General features: G+C 41.5%; 2 protein-coding genes across 8 annotated transcripts in view; both read right to left on the bottom strand.

The window, feature by feature from the left end:
• The window catches only part of UVSSA (UV stimulated scaffold protein A), a 200332-nt gene that overhangs the window by 121435 nt on the left and 53897 nt on the right, over nucleotides 1-25000 (bottom strand). For 3 of the 7 annotated variants that reach the window (XM_085848587.1, XM_085848583.1, XM_085848586.1), the window contains exons 2-9: nucleotides 19619-19797; nucleotides 19172-19502; nucleotides 18873-18993; nucleotides 18410-18709; nucleotides 13312-13554; nucleotides 12231-12340; nucleotides 11606-11734; nucleotides 5207-5306 (exon numbers count right to left, since the gene is read on the bottom strand). In XM_085848587.1, coding sequence (XP_085704713.1) covers nucleotides 5207-5306; nucleotides 11606-11734; nucleotides 12231-12340; nucleotides 13312-13554; nucleotides 18410-18709; nucleotides 18873-18993; nucleotides 19172-19502; nucleotides 19619-19728 — 1444 coding nt within the window. In that variant the 5' untranslated portion in view covers nucleotides 19729-19797. Of the gene's footprint in view, nucleotides 1-5206; nucleotides 5307-11605; nucleotides 11735-12230; nucleotides 12358-13311; nucleotides 13555-18409; nucleotides 18710-18872; nucleotides 18994-19171; nucleotides 19503-19618; nucleotides 19798-21506; nucleotides 21697-25000 lie in introns of all 7 variants that reach the window. The other 4 variants (XM_085848584.1, XM_085848585.1, XM_085848588.1 and 1 more) reach the window with 3 other exon arrangements.
• Nucleotides 20293-25000, bottom strand: part of LOC147015937 (uncharacterized) — a gene marked incomplete at its 5' end in the record, with an annotated part of 17383 nt that continues 12675 nt past the window's right edge. The window contains 2 exons of the mRNA XM_085849190.1: nucleotides 20293-20448; nucleotides 20978-21078. Coding sequence (XP_085705316.1) covers nucleotides 20293-20448; nucleotides 20978-21078 — 257 coding nt within the window. The remainder of the gene's footprint in view (nucleotides 20449-20977; nucleotides 21079-25000) is intronic.

The following is a 25000-nucleotide window of genomic DNA, read 5'->3' as shown; positions in this document are numbered from 1 at the left end:
CCAGTGCTTCTGCAAGCAAACGTGTGGTGTGCGTGTGGTGGTGAGCAGCGCCTCCAACAAGTGAGGCATGGGTCAATCACCAACACCACCAGGGTCTAAACCCACGACGGACAATCTCGGTGCCCTCCAGACTTAGACTGGCGTTCAAAGCTGCCCGGCAAAGAGGGTGCACGTGAGAGGGTGCACGGCAAAGCTGGGTGCTGGCGACGGACGTGACACACACACGCATTTTCAGGACGTTTTCGCTTCACGGACGACTTTCTGGTGAGCGAGACGATTCTCCCCCTGAATGATCTGCTGGGTACCCTTGTCTGTGTTTAGCAAGTAAGTCGACCCCCAATAAGCATCTGCTCTTTGTCTCTTTCCTGATGTTTTGATTGATTTTGCTTTGAAATTCATTCTTTATTTACCTCAGCAAATAAAAAGTTCTTATAATTTATTTATTTTATTATTAATAAATTATTTGTCGATTTCCAACCTGTCCGTGTTTGTCCTTTCCTTCTATTGAGCTCGCATTGTTCGAACCGAGATAGACTGGGAGGTAATGAACACAGATTTGACCAAAAAATCGTCAGCACGCACCAGTGATTAAAACGCTCGGCCGCCCTAATTAAAATCGAATCAGATAATATTGGTGCTTTGTTGAGGGCACGCTCCCCGCTCAGGTAACCACATGACCTCTAGTTGAACGGAATAATTAGATGGTGGACACTGGAACTCGTGGTTGACTGGGTGGCGTTCGTGGTTTTAAAACAACCCACCATACCACAACGTTAATTGTGAGCGGTGGCCCCAGGTCCGGCTCTACCGAGGACAACCGGGGATTAATCCCCCTGAGTAACAAACTGGTGTCACGTTATCCGTGGCCGTAACAATATATACACATATATGTGTATATATATATATATATATATATATATATATATATATATATATATGTGTATATATATATATATATATATATATATATATATATATATATATATATATATATATATATATATATATACATATATTTGTACATACATATACAGTCATGCGCCACTTAATGACGGGGATACGTTCTGAGAAATGCGTCGTTCAGCGATGTCATCATTGTGCGAACATCTTGGAGTGTACTTACACAAACCTCGATGGTATAGCCGACGACACACCTCGGCTATATGGTATAGCCTATTGCTCCTAGGATACAAACCTGTACAGCATGTTACTGTAGTGAATACTGTTGGCAATTGTAACACACATCCAAGATAGACGGAAAACACGTTAGTTTTACCTTTGTGCTGTTCATGACGGCCATGGGTGTTGTTAGCGACTGCTTCCAATCTCCTCTCGCATCGATTATAGAAAGGTGAATAAATAGCGTTTGGATTTTATAAATACGTAATCATTGCATCGATGTTATAATTTACAAATGAAGAATCGAGCACCTGTCAGTTATGTGATATATTTTCAGAGCAGTGCGAATGTTTTAACAACATAAAAAGCTTTACTAAAAACGAATTTGTGTTTTAATTTCGACTGTAACAACAACGATTTATTTGCAGAATTCTTTAACTCAAAGGTAATTTACTTGCTTGAAGGTAAACGTGCAAAAAACTGGCCAAATAGGGTGAAAATATGGGTTTTTTAGGATGTTAAGTCAACATTGGGTCAGTTTGAACACTGATTTCATTGAATCCCGATTTAGCGCGTTCCTGCTTTTTTCGCGATGACATTTTATGGATCTCAACGATCGCATTATAACGGGGCCACCCTGCAGTTGTTTATTAACATTATCAAGTAGTATGTATTGTACATAATTGTATGTGCGATATTCTACTTGTATACGACTGGCAGCGCTATGACTGCTACGACATCACTAGGCGATAGGAATTTTTCCGCTCCATTATAATCTTATGGGACCACCGATGTATATGCGGTCCGTCGTTGACCGAAACGTCGTAATGCGGTGCATGACTGTATATATATATATATATATATATATATATATATATATATATATATATATATGTATATGTATATGTATATGTATATGTATATGTATATGTATATATATATATATATATATATATATATATATATATATATATATATATATATATATATGTATATGTATATGTATATGTATATGTATATGTGTATATGTATATGTATATGTATATATGTATATGTATATGTATATATATATATTTATATATATATATATATATATATATATATATATATATATATTACTCCATGAACTCCAAAACCTTTTAAAAGGATTCCCAAAAAATTATTTCACCTGCAAGGTTCAAGGTTGACATGAACAAAATACACAAGAAAATAACTTTAGACACCTTTTTTTTGTTTACGTAGTCGAGGTTCGTGGAAGATTAAAAGCATTGCTAAACAAGTTCAATGCAATGGCCTAACTCTATGTTAATTTTCAATTTCGGAATTTTAGTTTCCTTCAAAAATACAAGAATTAATAAAAAAAAATAAGACAAAACTACATAAAATAAATGTGGAAATAGCTTCTGAAAGCTGGGTTGCATCCAGCTCACGTGCCAACAACATTCCACTCATGTTATTTCTGGTTGATTCTTGTGCAGTGTAGAACCCTGGAAGTCATGTCGGAAGTGGTGCAACCTCGCAAAGGGGATGAGCTACAGACAGGTTTCCTGCATGTAGGCCAAGGGTCTGTTCAGGGCACCAAGTTAAATGAAGGTACAGTCCAACAAAAGCCTTGGTAGACTCGGCAAAAACAGGAGTCTCATTAAAGGAGATTGGCAGGGACTTTTATCTAAACCTCAATGATGGCTGAGTAATGCCACAGGAATGTGCCAGTCGGTTCCACGACCGTCCTAAATTCCCGTGCAATGCATCAGTTTTGCACCTTGTTCGTACCTGCTGCCACTTGCCTGCCATAACATGTTCAGGTACAATACTGGCTTCACAGCTAATGGCACCAATGGTACCAATAATGTCTATTTCATATTCAATTCTAATTTGAAAACATCAATGGTGGAGATGAAATGACCACTGATGGGATGAGCATTGGGATACATATAGCCTCCAGTGGATGGCAATTAAAGCAATAAAAATCAACAGCTATTTAGAGGATATAAGCAGGAATAAAGAATTGGGAATGCCAAAGGCATATTTGCAAGATGAAAAATTGAAAAGCCCCAATAATCTCATGAGCCCTGCAACAACGAAATGACCAGAATTACACCTATTTAATTGTTAATGAAATTAAAAGTGGCACACATCACATGGCAGGATAGCCTAGAGATATGCACACTTGCCTTTGAGTCCAGCTTTGGTTCAAAACTACAACCTATTATGCTGTTGTTTCACATGTAGAATGATACATCAATGTGTGTACTGTCCATCAGATGGTTAAACTTGGTGTCCCATCTGCTGACATTAATTAGTGGACATGAAAGATCCCATGGTGTTCTTCATAGAGTAGGCCAGCACCCTGGCTAACCTCCAAATTCCTGCACCATTAGTCACGTATAATCTATCAGAGTGGCGACCCATCCAGTACTCCAACACTTGCTAAAAAAAAAAAATGCTTTAGCAGAACCGACACTGTATACAGCATGGTACATTAATTGGAACGAGAATGACACTCAGTAGAGCACATACACCAGACTGAACAGTTTATGTTTTGTATCCCACTGATAGGCTGGATGTGGACATTAACGAAAATATACTGAAACGCAAAAGAAACTTACCACCTTTTAAACCTGCAAATATCAACAATAACACTGCGTGTAGTAAATGTGTGAACTTATTTGTGGACAATAGTGTCCTCACTGTCAGACAAAATGGTCACGGATGGTCACTTGAACCTTCAATGGTCACTTCATAGCACAGCTGTTGAACAGCCGTTTTGACTGTCAGTGATTAGCCACGGGGTACGGGATGATTTTAATGAGCTGCACGTGATGTCTTGATATTGGCTTTAAAAAGGACAGTGCAAAATAGGCATTTCAATCAACATGCTATGATTGTCAAGGGATCAACAGCAGTGTGCCTTGGGCATACTGCAAGGCGGATTGAGCTACCGTGAGATGGCACGTCGCCTTGGCTGTTCACACCAGACGATATCGGCCCTGGCGGACAGAGACACCCCCCACAACTCAGCAGATGACAGACCTCGATCAGAGCCAAGAGTCACCACTGCAAGGCAGGACAGGCAGATGGTCCTAAGTCAGATGGCTTCAGACATTGAGGACTGAGTGGGACAGAATCCAGCAGCAATCCATCCAAAGACTGGGAGGCAGTATGCGCCGCCAATGCACTGCCTGTATCCAAAACAATGGTGGCCACACACGCTATTGAAAGGGGACTGACATTGCACCCTGTGCTGTTCTGTACTGCAGAACAAACTTATGAGATTGTGTATCTTGGTCAAAAACTTGACATGTCATCAATAAAATGCCAATGTTTCAATTAGCAATTGTTGGTTTGTTTATATTTTGAACTGTTACAATTTTATTACATTTCAAACAAGTGGTAAGTTTATTTTGCGTTTCAGTATAGAATTGCCTTGTTCAAGTCTCGTCCAAATCTGTCCACGTTTTGAAATTTCATGCTGTGCATCGTTTTTGGCCCTATCTCTCAATGGTGAAGAATCATTCAAATTTTTATTTTTTTTCTATTCTCATATCTCGATCCAGATCTTCACCAAAATTAAATCACTTTGTCCTCGTCACACACCCAACCTGTCCACCAAGTTTCGTCTGAATTCGTCCATAAGTTTTTGAGTTATTCTGCTCACAGAGAGATGGATAAACACAGAAAAAGGGTTGAAAACAAACTCCGTCCACCTTCGGTAGTAGAGGTAATGTACACGTCACCCACAAATGTTTCAGTTGTTTGCACGTGTTCAGCTGCAATTATTTGGACTTCCACCAGCACAAGCACGGAAGACTAATGGACATGTTGCATGATCACTGTCGGTGCATAATAAAATCCATCACAAATCACTTATGGGTGTTAAGGTAATACAATATTCCAAAGTTATTTTTACATGCGAGGGACAGATGAGATTACAAAATAAATAAATTAAAGGGGTGGGTGGGAAGTATTTGGAAAGGAATGGATCATAGCAAAAGATTAATAAACAAAGGAAATATGGGTGTGGGGGCAACAGAGTAAGATAAAGGGGATATACTGTATGGTGCAAATCGATGTTGGAGCATCATACCATACTCTGCACGAAGATGTTCCGGTACGAAAGGTTCATAACCATCTTTTTCAGGTACATCCTCAAAGTCTGATCCAGAATCAGATTCATCACCTTTCATCTATCACAAAACACAAAAGCAAGTTCTGACAAGGAACAAATACATAAATAAATGTTTGTTTTAAATTTGCAGAGTTGCTGTGCAACAAGAACTCTGATAGACAGGAGGTTGGGGGTGAAGGGAAAAATAACAAGCAATTTTGATGTTGAGTCTTAAAATAATTAAATAAAAATGTTCAAAATGTTCATCATAGTGCCACATCTGCCCAGTGTCTCCTGTACTTGACAATTAGAATGACACCATTACATCAATGATGTTGCCTTTTGATAAATAAAGGTAAAAATAACAGGTAATGAAACAAACACAGAAAAAAAAAGGGAACATGAAGAGGTAAGTATATATGGAGGAGAAGTCCATTGAATGCAATTTCAGCCTGATGGAATGATGCGCGATTGGACAGCAGGGGGCACAGTGCAAGTCTCAGGCAAAAAGCACTCAAACCAGACATGGTTTAACTGCCACCTGCAGGCAGCGGTAGATGCATGCAACAAAGGGGAGGCAGGTAAAGTACATAATGTGGTGCAAACAGGAGAGAATGGGCACACGCCAGTTAGAAACTGACTTTTGAACCATGGGTTGAAGAAATAAATAAAATACTATATGGAATAATAGTTTTTAAATCTCTAAAATTTGAGCACCATAAAAAGAGGTGTGACATTAATGCACTGGCATGATCACATTGGGAGCTGAAAAATATTGCATACCCTCACCCCAGCTGCCTCTACATCATCTCCTTCTTTTCTGTCTTCCCAACCACTCCACACACTACTCCCTTTGTTATCTGCTTCTTCACAACAAAGACGTACACTGTGTGTGTCATTGGTTATCTCCATATGTAAGTTTCAGAAAGTGGAACGGAGTCATCACAGGGCTCGAAGTATCCACCTCAGTCCATGAATCGTGATCCTTAAGGCCTAAGTCACATTTGGCACGGCGGCCGTAGGGTCCACAAAATCTACGGGCACTAGCAATTATAGGGCGGCCGCAGTATTTCCACGGTCACACAATCTAGCAGTCACATATCTTTTTATTTTTCAGGGAGCCGCACGGCGTATTTAGAAATTGTAGAGACTGAAAACGTGGGGGTGCCGTACGGTCTTTGATTTGATGTCGCACGGTGACCTTAGGGCGTCCCTGCGGCGGCCATAGAATTTTCAAGGCAGACGCAAGGTAGTCTCAAGGTGCCCGCAAGGCGACCACAGGGGAGCCCTAAGGCGAACGTGCGGCCAAACGGACGGTAACGAGTAGGTATATATACCAGTTCTTTTTTTTACTGAAATAAAAATAAAACAGTTCGGAATATACCAGTATGTATAACTGAATATACTATAACTACAATATATATATATATATATATATATTTTATATATATATATATAACTGTTATATATAATAGTTATATATATATCTGAACATACCAGTTCGGAGCACCGTGGTGCCCCCAGAATCGGAACGCCCCATTGTTTGAACAAATTGGAATCCGAAAAAAATTTGAGAAAATTTTGCCCTAAAAACCGAACACAACGTGGCGTTCATGTTTGTTCACGTGTGTCTCCCCCGCCTGTTCGACCTGCATCTTCGCGCTTTGTTCATTCAGTTCGTCGGTGGAAGTACTCGTGAAAGCATCTCTCGTGTGTCGATCGCAACTTTACCTCGTGTTTTCACCTTGATTTGTGCTGTTTTTTTTTTTTACTCATCTTGTGTTTTCATTAATAAAAAAAAAGCAATCCGATCACGTGGTGCGACGAACTGTCAGGCAAGGATTTAATTTCACAGAAAAACCGGTTGTAATTTGGAATATCCATGATTACCTCAGCCCGAATGCGTTTGATGAAAGTGATTGTGGTTCTGGGGGCATCATGTTTGATGAGCTGCCATGGGGGCAGCGCTCTCGCAGAGTGCGCGAGCGATCGGCACCCAGGCCGGAGCACGAGTCTGTGTGGACCTTTGGATGTGGTGATTGTACCAGTTTACATACAATACACCGCCACCGAAGGTCATTTACTCATCTTATTTTACCTTAAACATCGGTAATTTCGGTTGAAAGTGTCTTGAAAGTGGGTTTTCTTGGGGTCCAGGAATGGATTAATTCACTTTCCATTATTTCTTATTGGGAAAATAGTTTTTGAATCCGAACTTTTTGCAATCCGAAAAGCCTCCTGAAAAGAATCAAATTCGGATTCTCGGGGCACCACTGGTATAGGCAAGCACCTATAATCCGATCTCTAGTGGTAGCGCACGGTGGACGCATGGTCGACACAGACTGCCACGGAGGCCGTACGTAAGACGCACGGCGGGCGTAGGGGAACCGTGCGTCGACCCTGCGTTGCCCGCAGGTGGTCACACAGACCGCAAGGCCACCGTACGGTGAACACAGGGACGCCTTAGGACTACCCTACGGCGACCGTGGAAATAGTGCGGCCGCCGTAATTTTTTGGGGGTTGGCGAAATTCATTTTTCATTGATAAGAGCCTACGGCAGCCGCACGAATAATGCAAGCCCACCGTACGCCCTACGTACAGTTGACGTGGAACACATCTATGTCATGGCTACGGCTTGTCGAATTGCTATGGCCAACCTAGAAATGAAAAAAGTTATAACTCCGCACTATAATTCCACGGCGACCCCTGCGGCCTGTAATTTGCGTCCGACCCCACCTCAGAAACTCTGCGGCCACCGCATGTTTCTGTCAATTCAGGGGGGGGGGTACGGCCGCCGTATCCTAGCCGTAGAGAAAATGTGACTTAGGCCTAACTGAAACTAAGTTGTGAAGTTTTCTTGTTATCAAAGTTTTGTGCCGAGGGCTCTCTTCTGGATCATCACTGAGCCCCAGACAGCTTCAAACTGCAATTTGTTTGTCATAATGGTCCCAGAGATGGATATTAATATATCCGTGAGGTTCTTCTTCATCATTCCCATCACTACAACTATCACTAGTCCAATTTCAGTGCTTTTCAACTTCCAAGAGCTTTTCACTTTTTTCTTGAGGTCTTGGTTTTTGGTAATTTTCTTGATTTCTGCATTGTTTAGGGCAGAAATCACTGGGTACTGACACCTCAATATCCAGTGCCTTAATTTCTCTTTTGTACTCAAGTACGATATCTGGTTGCAATGCTGTGGTTTCTTTGTTCACGCCATATGGGATCATTAGGTCATACGTGAGCGTCACTTCCTCGCTTTCAATGATTACTTTTGGTTTACGTTTCCACGAGTTTTCTGGAACTAGTATATTGAAGTTTTTGCAGATGCGCCAGTGGAAACTCGACTTACTTTGTTGTGCCTTTGTGTGCAATTGCTCTGACATTACTTTTTTACATCCTGATAGGAAGTGGCTCATGCTTTCTGTTTCAACCTTGCAGAATCTACACTTGTCTAATTGACTCAGTCCTGCCATTCTCTTAAAGTCATTCATTTGGTGTCCTTGGTCTTGGGCATTTGTAATGATTTGTTCTCCATCCTTGTTGAGCTGACTTCTTCTTAACCATTCCAATGAGCCTTCTTTCTCTGCACCCATTCTGTGCAATTCTTTTTTTTGTACCTTTCTGCTCTTTTTGTCATTCTCCCAGTTGTCAGTGTTTCGCTATATACATACATATATCAATTGTTGGGGCTGTAATTGTTGCTGTTTCGGTTTCATGTGCGACATCTTCTTTTTGCTCCTGTCTTTGGAAATGATTTGCTAGATGGGATCGGAATACCCTCTCTGACTTGCTGTCTTTGTGTTTGCATACGTGTATTTATTTATTTTTTTGTTTTATGGAATCAAGAATCAGCTTCAGAAAAGTGAATCAAGGATTACATAAAATATCTATTCAAGAAAAAAAATCAACATGTTAATAAAAGGCCATTTCCTTATCAAGTAGGCAAAAAAAAAAAATGGTGAAACACCCACATCCTCTCACTCACCCTATCAGTATACATTGCTGTGAAAATGACTCATAGGGGTTAGTAAATGCTTCATTTCGCATAGTTATTTCCTTCTTGAGAATTTAGAATAAGCGTAAAAGTAATTAAATGTGACATTAGATACGTGTCATTGATGAAGTCTGCCTCTCTCGTGTCTGTATCTAAAAACTGCCATCCCTTCTGACATTTTATTACCTCTGCCACCTAAGGTGGACGGAGGTTATGATTTCACCCGTTTCTTTGCTTGCGAGCATGACATATCAAACAGTTATGGAAGGATTCGGACAAAACGTGGTGGACAGGTTGGGTGTGTGACAAGGACAAATGGATTAGATTTTGGTGAAGATCTGGATCCGAATACAACCCATTAGTGGGATACAAAATGTAAACTGTTCAGCCTGGCAGAGGTATGTTCTAGTTTGATGTCAAAACCTCTGTGATTTGTCTTAAATGTTTATTTTTAGCATTTGGGTAGGCCTTTGAGCACATGCTTCGGTGGGGAATCCCATCGAGCAGACTGGGCTGAACAGTTGCTGTGAGCCTCCCCATTAGTCAAGACTCAAGAGGGGTTGCTCCGGCCAATAGGCCGAGCGGCGGACCAATAGCGGCCGGACAGAGAGGGGCTAAGTGCATCACAGCTGTCGGTGTGGGCCGAGGCTAGAAAAAAGCCTGTTGTGAGCATTGGTCGAGCAAATGCCAAGATCGATTGCCGCAAGAGGGTGTGCAAATTTGCAGAGCTACTGAGCGACGACAAGCCTCCACCTCCACACACAAATCGTGCATCACGCACGGGTGCTGACCTGTGCCAGACATGCTGCTGCTTCCTTCGCCACCCTGCATCAGCTCCTAAAGTGTCCTGCAGGGTGCAGCCTGGGTATTTCTGTTCTGTCAGTCTATCTGTCAATCTCTGTGGTGTGATCGACTGGGCCCGAACCCGAAGGACAATTGAGGATCATCCGTTCTTTCGTTTATTGGTGGGTGCGTATGTCGGGTATTGGATAAAGGGATTGCTTCTTTATTATGCACTCATTTATTTGTATGGCTTCTTGTACATTCCTTACCCATGTGCCATTTCCTTATGAAATTATACTTGGTCTCAGGTGAATTCTGGTCATCCTCGTGGCTTCAGTTGGTGGTTTATAATAAGTCCATAAAGGGTGGATTGGTTGTATCCAAACCGCGAGTTGACCGAATCACATGACCTTCAGGTTTGCTCAGCATAATTAGATCAAGGCACGTGATGCCTATCGACATGACACTCACACAATTTGGGGACTCCAATCAGCACTGTAACACTGCTTTGGACGTGACGATCCGGCAGGGAGTCGTCAAAGCGGTTGACTCTCAAACCGGGCAACCGGAACAACCAGTTACCATGATAATATTTTATGTTCCCATTCTTTTTCCTTTTCTCAGTACTGTCTTCTTAATGCTTTGGTCCAGCAGAGGGCATCAAATATCCCTAACAAGTACATAATTATTAAATTAACCTCCATGCTCTTCCAGTAAAAGAAAGTTGCATTAAAGAAACTACAAAAAGCTCCACAAGGTAAGCCCTTTGCTTCTTGATATTCTTCCCGGGTTCATCCACATCTGCAGAGATTTATATTGGCATTGCACATGGTACATGTTTGGTAGCCTCAGGGTTCATGTCTGTGTACACCATCGTTCATGACTCAGCAACAAATAAATATAGTGGTCTGGTGGCTGAGGGGGTGTGTAGCATTGGGATTCTCATGCATGTGCTACTGGTGAATGTCTGCATCTGGAGAGGAACCCAGGTAGGGTTTGAAAGAGCAAAAGGTTTACCTTGTGTAGCTTTTCTTGCTTGCTTTATGCAATTTTCTTTGGCTGGAAGAGCATGGGGGTTAATTTATAGAAATCCTCGCCACCTGGGGTAATCGATTAGGTGAGAGTTCATTGATTATTCCCTCCAATTACAGGTGACGGACATAATTGGATTTTGTTTTTTTGGAAATAATTTTTAGTTTTCAAAATCTTCATCTCAAAGAGCTCATAAGAATACATTTGAAAACCCTCATGTGGTAAATAAAAATCAACCCTGATGCAAATGTAACTCCACCCTTTGTTTAGCGATAGGACAATAAATTGCACCCCTTATTAATTGCAAAAAGAAATAGCTTCATCTACCTGTTGATCATATTTTCAGCATGTCATACCATTCTAACATGGACAGGGTAGATCAAAAACTAACACATGCTGCAACATTGCATGTGTGACTTAGTCCCATTGGCAAACAAAGGGTTAAATAAACGTGTTGTAGGACTTTGACACAATTTATAGTTTTATCGATGGTGAAGAAGGACTTAAAGGAAGGCTTTCTGTTGAAATAAAAAGATAAAGAAAAGAATGCATCTACTTGTAGCTCCTACCACTATACGCTGCCGTGGCTTCTCTCTGATGTCCAGACTCTGCAGCTTCTTGGCACATGCCTCCAATGCAGATTTAATTCCCACTGCTCTACGAAGATGATCACCAGCAATACCAGCTTTAGAAAATGTCTAAAAAGCAGGATTGAAGCAATACAATGAAAAAAACAAAAACCCTGGTCATCATATCAGTGCCAAAGAAAGGAGTTTGTTAACAAGAGCTACAAAATTAAATAAAAATGAGGCCTGTCTTTGGTGAGAGTAAATAAAGTGAAGCTGCATTCATGTTTTATAATGCAAGAATAAAGGAGTTTGTAAAATCGATTGTGAAAGAAACGTTTTGGAATGTTTAAGCCTGCAAATCAAAGAATGGGCAAGTCATATTTGACCCATGTTGTTTGACCGACCTGATATAAATGAGAATTTTTTCCAATAAAGTTATTCCAGCAAGGGTAGCCTCTTGTGACTTTCCTGACTCTTAACTTATTGACAACCTCAAGCACACTTAGACAATTCATGGAGTGAAATTTAAAAAAAGTAATGCTTAGCTTGATGACGGTGTTACCTGGATGATAGATGCCATGTCAGAATGGTACTGTGTAAATATCTGTGTAATGCAAATGCTCACCTTAAGCCAGGAATGCACATATGGTAGGTATTGTGTCGTGAGCAAGGCATGGAGATCTCGGAGCGTGCAAAGCACAGAGCTGTTGTCCTCGGTCTCCTGTACAAGCACCTCTGGTACGACACATTTACTGCAATGTCAGAGTATTACAATCTGTGACGGCTCGAAACAAGTGAATACATTTTCGGTTTCCGGCAAAATCTAAAATTTAGATAAAAACACAAATTAATTTACTGGGAATAAAAGAAGGTTTGAGAATTGAAACAGAACGATGTGGAAATGCTGATCACTCCAACAAAATCTAGTGTCATTTATATAATTCACAATTTTTCATTTTTCTATCACATACCACAAGATCAGTTCCCACAGCACTCATTCTTACATGTAGAAAACAAATAAACCATTGCTTTTCCAACCACAAGCAAACTAACCAATGTATCTACTGTATAACAAGAAAGGTCCAAAAAATACAACACAAAGCAATTTAAACCAAATACACAAGCCATCAATGCTGTTATCCCCATGCTTTTTGTAGAAAAAAAATGGGGGTGGGGAGGGGATATTGTAATGGGCTCTATCCGTTTGTCCATTCGTCACATTATCTCCTCGTAAATGGTTGTGTAGAAATTCACCAAACTTGTTAGTTATGACCAGCACATGGCAAGAATATGCGAGAGCAGTATCATTTCTGGCTCCGCCCCGGGGCAGGGCCAAAAGGTCAAACACTAAAAAATGCAATTACGGGCACATTTTTAAATGAAACTTTGTGTACGCAATCAACATTGGGGGAAACATGAAATATGCAACAATTTTTTGGATTTGACCTGTGGTTCATGCCACAGGGACTTATGGGTCAAAACAGAAAATAAAATAAACTCAAAATATGATATTGGGTCATTCCTGGTGGAATATTTTTTGCCATTTTTCGACTTTGCTTTAAGTGGGAAGCGTAGGGATTTGCCATGGCGCCATCGACTTCGCTCTTGTTGACATTTACATTTGAAAATAAAAATAGTAGGAAAATTCTGGTGCAAGAAATGACCAATACAAATGCTCAAAGAAAACAATGAGGAAACATGCTCACGTGTGGGAATCTCAAGTTGGAGGTTGTAAGTGTGAGAAAGTAATCCGTGCTGTTTCACAAAAAGGCTTTTCCTATTTGTAGCCACGTCCTCTGCATAGCAACTTTCTTCTCGTTCCAGCTCTGGGGCTCGCCTCGTGCAGTCCTGCTTTTCCCATTTCGCTCCCTTTTTTCCTCCATCATGCGTTGACTCTTCTTCTTGACATAATTTGTATTCTTTTTTATCAAAATCTTCCTCTTCTTCTTCTGTAAATCCAAGCATTATGTAATCATGAAACTGCATCCAGACAAAATGCTTTTTAGCCGACTTTTTACTTTTTCTACTTGTACTTTTTATCCCAAGTAGAAAAGCATCCAATTGTGGGCTGAACACACTGAGAGGTTAAACGCCTTGGTTGCAGGTCATAGATAATAGAATATCGATTATTCACATATTGTCACCTCGAATATAGCTTACAAAGATTTACAAAAGCCAATGTATCAATGTTATATGCTTGTGACAATCAGTGAGATGACTGTCACAAATTCTCAAATGAGTGACTGTTTGGCTGTGTATTGTGTTCAGTTTATAGTTAACATTAGTATACTCATGATTCCATATGGAACTGATTATATACAACTATTGTTTGTTGGGGGGCTGGCAAGATAGCCGAGACTTAAGGTATGCACACTTGCCTCAGAGCTGTCTAGCCAGGGTTCGAATATTGGCCCAGCTATAAACTGTCATCCTGGTGTTTCACAGGGCGAATGATTAATCAATGTGTGTGCCATCCTTCGGATGGATGTTAAACTGGGAATCCAATCTGCTGGCATTAGTTGATGGATGTTAAAGATGCCATAGTGTCCTTCACAAATAGTAGATGAGCAATGGCTAGCACTCTATCCAATTCCAAATTCTTGCCCTAACTACTGCAGGGAAGGCAATGGCAGTATAACCTGTGCCAGAAAAATACTTCGGAAGCACCAACACTCTGTAACAGTGTGGGGGGGGGGGGGGGTACACATCATCATTTGTTGAGGGTTGTATACTTTTCCTATGATCTGGAATAAATATATATACATATATAACTATTTTTTGTTGAGGCGAGATGTTGAATAAATCAAAAAGGTGACAATCATCAAAATTGTAGTTAAGAGTTTACAGCTTGCAGAAACATCGCTAGTGTGCAGAGAAGTTTAACCTTCCCAATAGGGAATGATCTCGCTGTATCGTGCAGTTTATGGCTCCAAATCATATGTACGAGTGGTTAATAGAAGGAGGGGCTTTTGTAAATGGTCGTGAATTTGATAGATCAAAGTGGCAGAGCAGATCCGGAAGATAGAGAGCGCGCAAAGACTAGTCAGTCACCATTTGCTTTTCTGCATACATTGCCATGCCAATGTGTCCATGACTTAGTGCATCACTTGTGCTTATCTATAAAATTAATGCAAGTATGTACCACCCAAAGGCAGGTTGGACATCAATCGATCAAATAATCTGTGGGTTTTGTGCCATTGACACTACATATTATGTGTAAACTGTAATGACACTCTTCGACATCGTGACGTCGACCGATATGCCTCCATCCACATTACTACATCATTATACATACTTGCACCAAGTTTCGTGAAAATCCCATCACTGGTTCACAAGTTCGTGTGGTTACAGAATTTTTGCCTAACGGGACCTCTGTCCGTTGAGCTGTTGACCCCATAATCTAATCAGTTTATCTTTACATGATTTACATACTTGTACCAAGTTTGACTGAGATCCCTTCAGCCGTTCTTAAGTTATTGAGGATACGAAAACCTATCACGGACACAGACGGACGGAGGGACAGCCAGACGGACAACATGAAAACATAATGCCTCCAGTGTCTTTGTCAGCGGAAGCATAACAAAAGCAGAAGATGGGTGAGAAGTAGACTAACTGTAGAAAAAAAAAATTGAGAAGAGAAAAGAAAGCAGGAGGGTTAGGGAAATTCTAGAAAGGGGGAAGGAATATACAAGGGAAGGTTAAAAAAAATTCAACATCTTGAAAATGAAATGTTTATGTGGCCCATTAATTGTGCCAACATATGCCCTTTGGATAGAAACGACGAGGTTTATATCTGCTACATTTCCCCATTACTGTTTGCTGTCATACAAATACAACTGTACACTGTTGGCACGATTATTAATAAATTGTATTTCTGACACTTAATGATAGGTGAACTCAGGTGTTAGGAAGAAGAGGTACAACATGCCCTGGAAAATAGGAGGGATAAAAGTAGACACATGAATAAGGCAATTATTGGGGGCTGGGGTGCCCCGATACTAATTAAAACCGTTCAATTCTAGCGGTTTAAATACATATGAATACTCGGGTATGAAAATATATTTGGTCTGTTACAGAGTCCAAGAGCTACAGATAACGCATGCATGCTTTTCGATTAGCAAGTGGCTCCACCGTGGTTTAGAATGTTTGAGGACATGCAAGTCATATCAAACTGTAACCCTTGGGGAACATCTGTTCTCCCTCACAGTGTGATGAGCTATTTCAGACAAGAGACCTGATTGAAAAATAAAAGTTTTCATCTTTATGACTAAACAGAGCAACACAACATCATTGTGATTTTTTTTTATTAGTTCGCCTATTCAAAGAACAGAGAGCGATAGCGATACCCGCGGCGTGAGCGTCAGCGTGAGCGTGAAAATGTTAAAGTTTTTGGTGCAAGATATTTTTTCCTTTCTAATGTTTTTATCTACCACACTATTTTTTTTATATGCCCGATATATATACATATATATCGGGCATATAATATACGCCCAGATATATATACATATATCGGGGCGTATTATGTGGCGTCCATCCGTCCGTTCCTGTCTGCACTCTAACTCCCAAAGTTTTAAACTTTCACGTTTCATATTTGGTACATAGGTACAGACTGTGGAGACGGTGTGTCGCAACATACGTTCATCATCTAAAGTGATTGCCATGGCAACCAGGATGCTGTTTTCCATCCATTCCTGTCCGCACTTCTCCCAAAGTTTTCAACTTTCACATTTCATATTTGGTAAATGGGAAAAGACTGTGGAGACGGTGTGTCGTGACATACGTTTGTCATCTAAAGTGGTTGCCATGGCAACCAGGATGGTGTTTTCCATCCGTTCCTGTCCACACTCTAACTCCCAAAGATTTCAACTTTCACATTTCATATTTGGTACATAGGTACAGACTGTGGAGACGATGTGTCGCGACATACGTTCGTCATCTAAAGTGGTTGCCATGGCAACTAGGATGCTGTTTTCCATATAGTAGCACAATTCTGTATATACCTTCTTGTTCGGGCATATATTGTGCTCACTTGCACTCGTTTCTGATTACAATATACAAATACATATATTGCTTTAAAATTATTTGGATCAGACTTCACTGCAATGCTTTATAAAAAATATTAATTATTAGATGAGTCTTTTAAAAACGATAAATGTATAAACAGGCGAGCACTGGGTGGTTTTGACACCAACTCTGGTTGGTACGGATCTGTAAACCATTTGCATTCAACATACAGATGTCCCAAAAGTCAGTTATGTCGTTAAGTATGTGTGTAGTCAGATCCCCTTCCTTTTGTCTAGTGGGAGAATCAAAGGCGTGCATTGCGATTTCTTTTAGTTCGGTTGTTACATCTAACAAGCCATCCAATAACCATCCCATCTGCATGACCCCTCGGCCCATCACGATCCACCACCAACCAGCTGCCTTCTCGCACCCTGACGTGCCAAGGAAAGATCTCCTGGTTCCGGTTTCTCGGCTCCCACAAACGTTGTAACTCTTTCACAACGACCTTTGCATCATTGGTACTGTTGCTCGACAAGTACGAACCCGCGTGGAAGAGTGGGTGGGGTTTCCCTTCAGGGGCCGAAACCCCGCCCAGGAAAGGCGAGTCTATGGGGAGCCTGCCCAATCAGGGCAGGGAGCGACATCTGTTCGAGCGAGCCCCGCCCCGTTGAAGGAGGTTCATAAATGCCCGAGCACTCTCTGAGGCGTTGGTTTTTTGGGGGTTGTAACGAAGGGGTTGTTACGAAGGTTGTTCTGAGGTTTTTGGACAGGGTTGTAGTGGTTGAGAGTCGAGTGAGGTAGAAGGGTCTTGCAGGAAGTTCTCCACGGATTTCTGACAAGGTTTTGGATAGGGCTCTGAGGGTCATTGTTGAGCGTGGTTCTTTTGAAGCGGAGGGTTGAGCAGAAGGTCGTGAAGGCGGCAAACGTGTCCCTGCTGGCCCTCTACAAGGAAAGGAAAGAGCGACCCTGACCCACCTCCGTGGACCCCGCTATTCACCACCCGAGCTCCGCCACGAACAACGAGTCCCACACATGTGACTGGGGATCAAACCAACGACCATTATCAGGTGCTGCACCAAGGAGCACCCCCTTCCTCCGACGGTCAGGTACCCAGCTGGACTCTGACCCCCAGCTCGTCTCTCTCCTCGGCTACGAGGGTCCAATAAAGAACTCTGAGTTTACTTTCAATTGTGTGTGTGTCTGTGTGTGGGCCTGTCTTATAAGTACAACTGAATAAGTGTTTTTGGATCATTGTAAATATTCCTTGCTTGCATATTCGTGTTAAGTCTTGCTTTGTGTCTTCATTTACTGTAAATAAATCATCACAGAAATGTTCCCAGTCCATTTCTGTCCTCTCTTCCATTGATCCAGCATGATTCAGATCTGAGTTTCGGCGGGGTTTTATACCCGGTAATCCGTTCATTCCAGCTGGCACGGCTTTGGCAGTTTCCGCTCGGCTGCACCCGAACCGGAGTTGGTAGTCGGTAGTTGGAACTCCACCGCAGTCGGTAGAATGACCTGGTTCGAGAAAGACGTGCCGAGGGCTTGGTTTCCCGGTAGTCGAAATCGCGTAGTTAATTAGGTAAATTGGTTATAGACAAATAGACCCTACGCTACGCGGTTGAGATATTGGCGTCCACAGTCGATTAAGCGATCCGCCGCATCACAGAATTATCCGGAGCGACGGCCTACAATTCCGGGCAGTCTGGTGGGAGACGACGAACCTCCCTCACATAGTGGTCGTTCTCGCCACCAACCCCCAGCCTGCAACATTATGACAATGCAGTACATGGATCACACCTCCAATCATTGCAGAGTCTGTGATCCCTGGATGCTGGCTCAAGGTCTTACTGCAGCAAGGCATCTCTTCATCATAGCAACCAATAATCTGCGTGGTTGCATCTCTATTGGGGTCACCCCACACAGTCCCGCTCATGCTCTGAGAATTGCATCCCTCTTGTGTCAATGGACCCGGTGCACAACTGCCTATGGTGCGGCTTTGATCAGGCAAAAATACTTCAAAATTAGAGACAGCAGGAAGCAGCAACTGGAAGCAGGACTCAAACTCTGTCAGGCAATTCTGGATTTCCTGCCACATGTCTGAAAATAAAGGAGCACAAACAGCAGAAGATGAAGGAAAAGAGCCAAAGGAATTTAGAATGAAGAGTATGGTGATATGAGATGCACCTTCTGGGTAATGCCATATCAGAGCAAAAAAAACGAAAGCTAAAATAATGTACAAGAGAACAGGTATTGTACACACCATCCATCTCCTTGATGGCTTGCTCAGCTTGTTTCTGGCAGATTCTTTGTTGGCGTTGTTGCTGCTCCTGAGCTCTGTGCCGTTGCACCCTGCTACGTGCCTCAACATCATGGAAGTCAATCTGAAAAGTTCCCACAGACAGTACAAGGCCATGGAAACTGGAACTGAACAGTAAGGATGAAGATACGCAATACTCAAGCAGCAAGAAAACCACTCCAAAAAGTAAGTCAACTATAACCATGCATCACTTGTGTTTATCTTTATAAAATAAGAGGGAAACGTAATGTTCACTGTCCTACCTTTTTGACTCTGTGCAGATAATCGTATCCAAGCGCTAGTTTGCGGTAGTTAGCCCCAAACTTCTCATTCCAAGAACGAATGGCAAAGAGGGCATGGTGACGCAGCATGCGGGCTGCATCACGAGGAGGAGGCAAGGGTTGACCTTCCTCTGCACCGGCAGTAAGCCCCAGGAAAAGACGAAAATCGGCAAGTAGCAGTAGCCGAAAACAGTGCGAGCGGGTGAAGAGTTCATCACAAAGCTGCAAAGCAGCAAGACGAACCTGGCTGTGCTTTTGGCGAAGCTGCTCAAGCAGCAGCTCATAAGTGCGTCGCACATACTCATCCGATGACCTATGAAGAATGTCGAAAAAGCACACGAAGAAGAATGGCTAAAGTTGTTGTAGTGAAGTAGTGAAGGGATCAACATCTCCCTTGGGCAAAATCAATACGTTCCCAGACTGGATTACCTGCATATCTTTTTAAGCTCCTTCGTAAGAGCAGGGCTTGGCTGTGGCTCGCCTCGTGTAGTCAGCTGTTCCACCAGCTCCGAAAGACGTTCACACAATTTTAAATCCATGTCACTCAAGAAAACAGAAACCACGACACCATTGGCTGCACATAGACTGCCACCAAATCAGGTACAAATCTAAAATTAAAAAAGTAAGAAAAAGATACAGGAACATTTTTTAGAGACTTAGAACTAGCAAGACTTTCTCCATCCACCTGGTGCCAAACTATAATCCTTGCCTCTGTTCACGATACCATTTGCATTTGGGTGCACCTTTGCAAATGTAAAAATGAAATTCCAGAATGTGGATGAGTTATTTTCTGACAGTGGACAAGACACATCGAGGATCTTGTACCCATCACAAGCAGCAAGTTGCTTTAAAAGGCATTCTCTCCCATGCACAATCTCTACAGACTGGCAATCTACTAAAGGAAGCATTCTGGGGCCAATCCTCTCCACATCAATGATCTCTTCATCAAATCCAAGCAGACTGCACCCTTTCAACCATTCTTAATTTGAGTACTGCTTCAGGCTTAGGCAGCATCGCTCATTCCAATCAAGAGAGAATAAGAAACCGATCATCTACTTGAAAATGTCGACCATTTATGCAGGAAAGTTCCATATGACCAGGATCTAAGAGAGGAACAGTCTCAGGAGCTCCTGGGCCTTACAATTAGCTATTACTGGTCTTTGGCAGATCATACCTCCAAGCTGGTCTACAAAATTGGCGACAACCACCTCCGAATTCTCAGCAAGGAAAACTCCTTTCTCAAGGTACAAGGCGTTCATCTGAAGCAACATGGAACATGGTTCCTCCCAGATTGAAAAACCTTTTCGCAATTTGGCTTAAATATTTGGTGAAATAAAATAAAAAAAATTTAAAAACACATTTATACACAATTTTTTTTTTTAAACACTTCACAACCATAACATTTATATACCATAATATCTATCCCCAAACATGAACAGTTTTTGGGGGGGAAATAATAATAATAAATACATAAATAAAACTTTACTCAATGCAGAAAGAAAAATAAAATAAAATAATAATTTTTAAATAAATTTACTCAATGCATTATCACGTTTGGTCTCAGAATATCAAATATGCAGTAACACAAGTGCTGTCTATTTTAACAATACTCGACGTGAAGCCACTTATATACTTAGCCAGCCATCTTCTGGGCAGCTCCCTGCTGATGCTCTCATTTAGTTTGTACAGAATTTATTATCCCCATGCTTTTGAAATAACGGGGTCTATTGTAATCGGCTCCGTCTCTCTGTCTGCCTGTGTCTGTCTGTCTATCCGACATAGTCACACTATGTCGTCAAAAACGGTTGGGCAGAAGTCACCAACATTGGTAGTTATGATCACCACATGGCATGAAGGTGCAAGAACAGCATTGTGTTTGACCCCACCCCCTGAGCAGAATCAAAAGGTCAAATACCAAAAATGTAATTACGGGCATATTTTAAACGAAAATTTTGGCGATGCAATCAACATTTGGAGACATTAAATATGTCACGATTTTTTGGAAATGACCCCAAGTTCATGACCCAGGGGGTGGGGATTTTGAGTCAGGTGGAAAAATAGGGAAAAAAAATTAACAAAATTTGATATCAGGTCATTCCTGAGTGGAACTTTTTTACATCTTTCAACTTTGGTTTAGGTGGGAAGCGTAGGGATTTGCGATTGCACACCATGGACTTTGCTGTAGTTTTTTTTGAAACTTTATATCCCCTATCATTAGGCTGTTCATCCTCCATTGGCCTTGATGCTTTGACGAATTCCTAAATAAACGTGATCATCTCTCTATTATGCGAGATTCAAAACTAGATTTTAGCCACACCTTTTAGATTGAATCTATTTGAGTCACTCTAATGGCAGCAAACGCTCATCTGCCATTAGGGGTTTCATAATCGTAGAATCACAGGTTCGTCAGATGTCGAATGCAGATATAGACACAAGGAGTAGTGTTCATACAGAAGCCTTCAGCCGTTTATTCATTCCCAAAGAAGCTTCGAGAAAGCACCATGAAACTGCAAAGGAATGATGTTGTTTTGTGACAACAATACTTCAGAAATGCATTACAGTTCCACTATAAATCAAATCCAATAAATCAAATGAACAGGAAACAGACCTCAAATGGCATCGAAATACGTTATGCAAATGTCACGAATGTACATGACGTGCAATGCGTTTACACGAAAACATGTACAAAATACATTGCAGTCTTTCTTACAACATGAAGTCTTACAATTAGCTACATAGAGAGATATACTGATCACTTTAATCCTCCTTAACAAGTAGCGCATGTATGTCGATAAAACGTAGAATGGGCCTGGTCACACCGATGGCCTCGTGGCTTAATATGAACTGTGCAATACAGTATAAGCTTTACAACACAATGTAAGCCTCACAGAGTGATGTAAGCTTGCAGCAGCTGTAGGCGTCGCAGAGAGCCGAAGCTTCGCAAAGAGCCTAAGCATTTGGCTTCCCAGAATGCATCTGCATACGTTCTGAGGTGTGCCCAGAACATCAGTTCAGAACATTAATGGTATTGTCAATCTTTTCTAACGGACAAATGTCATGACTGACATTAGTCAAGGTAAAATACCTGAAGAGATGCAGCATGTTTGCAGTATGATCTGCCAGAGACAGGTAATCCTCTCGTCATGAACTTTGTGATATGAAGTCATTACAAGACGAATTGTAGAAAATGTGTGTGACACAAATACAGTACAAATACCGGAATGGCTTAAAATAATCCCTGTTGGTAGAAGACGTTAAGGTCTTGATTATGCTTAATACATCAGCCTCTGCAAATACAGGGTGTGCCAAAATAACAAACTAACTAAATAAATAACTCATTTTTAGCTCGCCTGTTCGAAGAACAGAGAGCGATAGCGATACCCCCGGCGTGAGCCTTAGCGTGAAAATGTTAAAGTTTTTGGTGCAAGTTATTTTTTCCTTTCTAACGTTTTTATCTACCACACTATTTTTTTATACACCCGATATATATATATATATATATATATATATATATATATATATATATATATATATATATCGGTGCGTATTATGTGTCGTCCGTCCGTCTGTCTGTCTGTCTGTCTGTCTGTCTGTCTGTCTGTCTGTCTGTCTGTCTGTCTGTCTGTCTGTCTGTCTGTCTGTCTGTCCATCCGTTCCTGTCCGCACTCTAACTCCAAAAGTTTTCAACTTTCACTTTCATATTTGGTACATAGGCACAGACTGTGGAGACGGTGTGTCGCGACATACGTTCGTCGTCTAAAGTGAATGCCATGGCAACCAGGATGCTGTTTTCCATATAGTAGCACAATTCTGTATATCGCGGGTTGAGAGGCATAATGTAACTGCATTTTTGGCGAAACCGAATAAAATGGCTCTCATGTCTAAGAAAACACTATTTCACGGGCTGAGAGACATAATGTTGTAACTGAAAATTTCCCATTTCCTGCAAATAGCTAATGAAAGATAAATGGTGTTTTGTTAGACATGAGAGCCATTCCATTCAACCTCGCCAAAAATGCAGTTACAACATTATGCCTCTCAACCCGCGATATACCTTCTTGTTCGGGCGTATATTGTGCTCACTTGCACTCTTGTTACTGATTACAATACAGTAAGTCCTCGCTAACCGGAAGTTCGCATATCGTAGTTTCGATTTTTCGTAATTTAGTTTTAATGACCAATTTTTCAATTATCGCAAACATTTTATGCCTATCGTAATGTCATTGCAAGGAAAAACGCAAAAAAACTTTCAAACTCCTGCAAAAAACAACAATCACACAGGATGCGCATAAACACACTTTCACTTTACTGCGCATGTACTGTACGTATTCTCTTCACGCTCGCCTGCATACCTTCCAGTATGAATCCCAAGCGACCCGCAAGTCTTTAGCTGAGCACACCTCGTTTCAAGAGACAACGAAAGGCTGTCACATTGAAGGTGAAATTGGATATAATTAAAAGACATGAACGAGGTGAAGGGACAACGGAAATCGGCCGCGCACAGCAATCGCTGCATCGACTGTACATTCGATCGTTCAAAGTTCGGCAAAGATAAAGAAAATATCACAGATTGCGACCAGTTCGAGTGCAACGACACTAACGAGAATGAGAGATGGTGCCATGCACAACATGAAGCGTTTATTATGTGTGTGGATAGAAGATCAAACTAAACGTCGCATGCCTTTATCTCTTGCTGTGATACAAGAAAAAGCGCGTCGTTTGTTAGGGCATTGACCCACGATTACGTGATCAATTACTTCTCCAATCATGTTGAGAAGTATCTCCAAGGAGAACAACATTGACAACAAATCTTTGCTGCTTGTAGACAATGCTCCTGCCCATCCTCAGGAAATGGAAGACTGGTGTGAAAACGTGCAGGTAATATTTTTACCACCAAATACTACCTCACTTTTACAGCCTATGGATCAGGGAGTTATTGCTGCTTTTAAAGCCTATTATGTTAAGCATACCATGCTGCAGGTTATCAAAAAAACTGATAAGGACAAGCTATCAATCAAGGAGTTTTGGCGAACATACAACATAAAAATGGCTTTGGAAAACATTGAGGATTCATGGGCGGAGATGAGTACCTCCACAATGAACGCTGTGTGAAAGAAAGTGTGGCCTGAGTGTGTCCACAATTTCACGGGGTTTGCTGATGTTCCGTTGATTACAAGTCAAATTGTACACCTGGCGCAGGAGGTTGGTTTGAAGAGGTTGACGAAGAGGACGTGGATGACTTACTGGAGTCTCATGCAGAACCCTTAAGCAATGAAGATCTTATGGAGTTGGAACAGCAGTGGGCTCTTGAGGAAGAAGAAGATGCTGTGACACCTTCATCCGAGCATCTCACCATGAAAAACCTCAGCCAAATCCTCAGCTCGTTTGAAAGTGCCATAGAATTTGTTATCGAGCAAGATCCAAATCTTGAAAGGAGCACTGATTTTAGCTGTGTTGTTAATGATGCCCTTTGTTGCTACAAGGAACTTTATGCAGCAAAGAAAAAGAAAGCCATCCAGCCCACTCTCCATGCATTTTTCAAGCCAAAAGATGCAGCACCAACTCCATCCACCATCCAGGATGCTCCTTAAACCAGCTGCCAAGAGACCGTTCCCGCTGAAGAAAGTGACAGCACAGTGTCAAGTGAAGAGGGGGACGATTCTGCCACTCCGCAAGTGTGACTTGTCCACCGCAATCAACTCCGTTCCTCCAGCCTCGGGGTAAGTCGCCACGACTCGAGGAGTGTGTTTTGTTTATTTGTGTTTATGTCCAAAAAATTCCGAGCCAAAAACACATCCCCCCTTTAACACA

Source organism: Eptatretus burgeri, chromosome 12 (genome assembly GCF_056783735.1).
Source record: "Eptatretus burgeri isolate ZD-2024b chromosome 12, Ebu_testis_v1, whole genome shotgun sequence".
In the NCBI taxonomy this organism is placed as follows: Eukaryota; Metazoa; Chordata; class Myxini; order Myxiniformes; family Myxinidae; genus Eptatretus; species Eptatretus burgeri.
The sequence above is the reverse complement of the archived record's forward strand: the minus strand, read 5'-3'. Positions and strand labels throughout refer to the sequence as shown.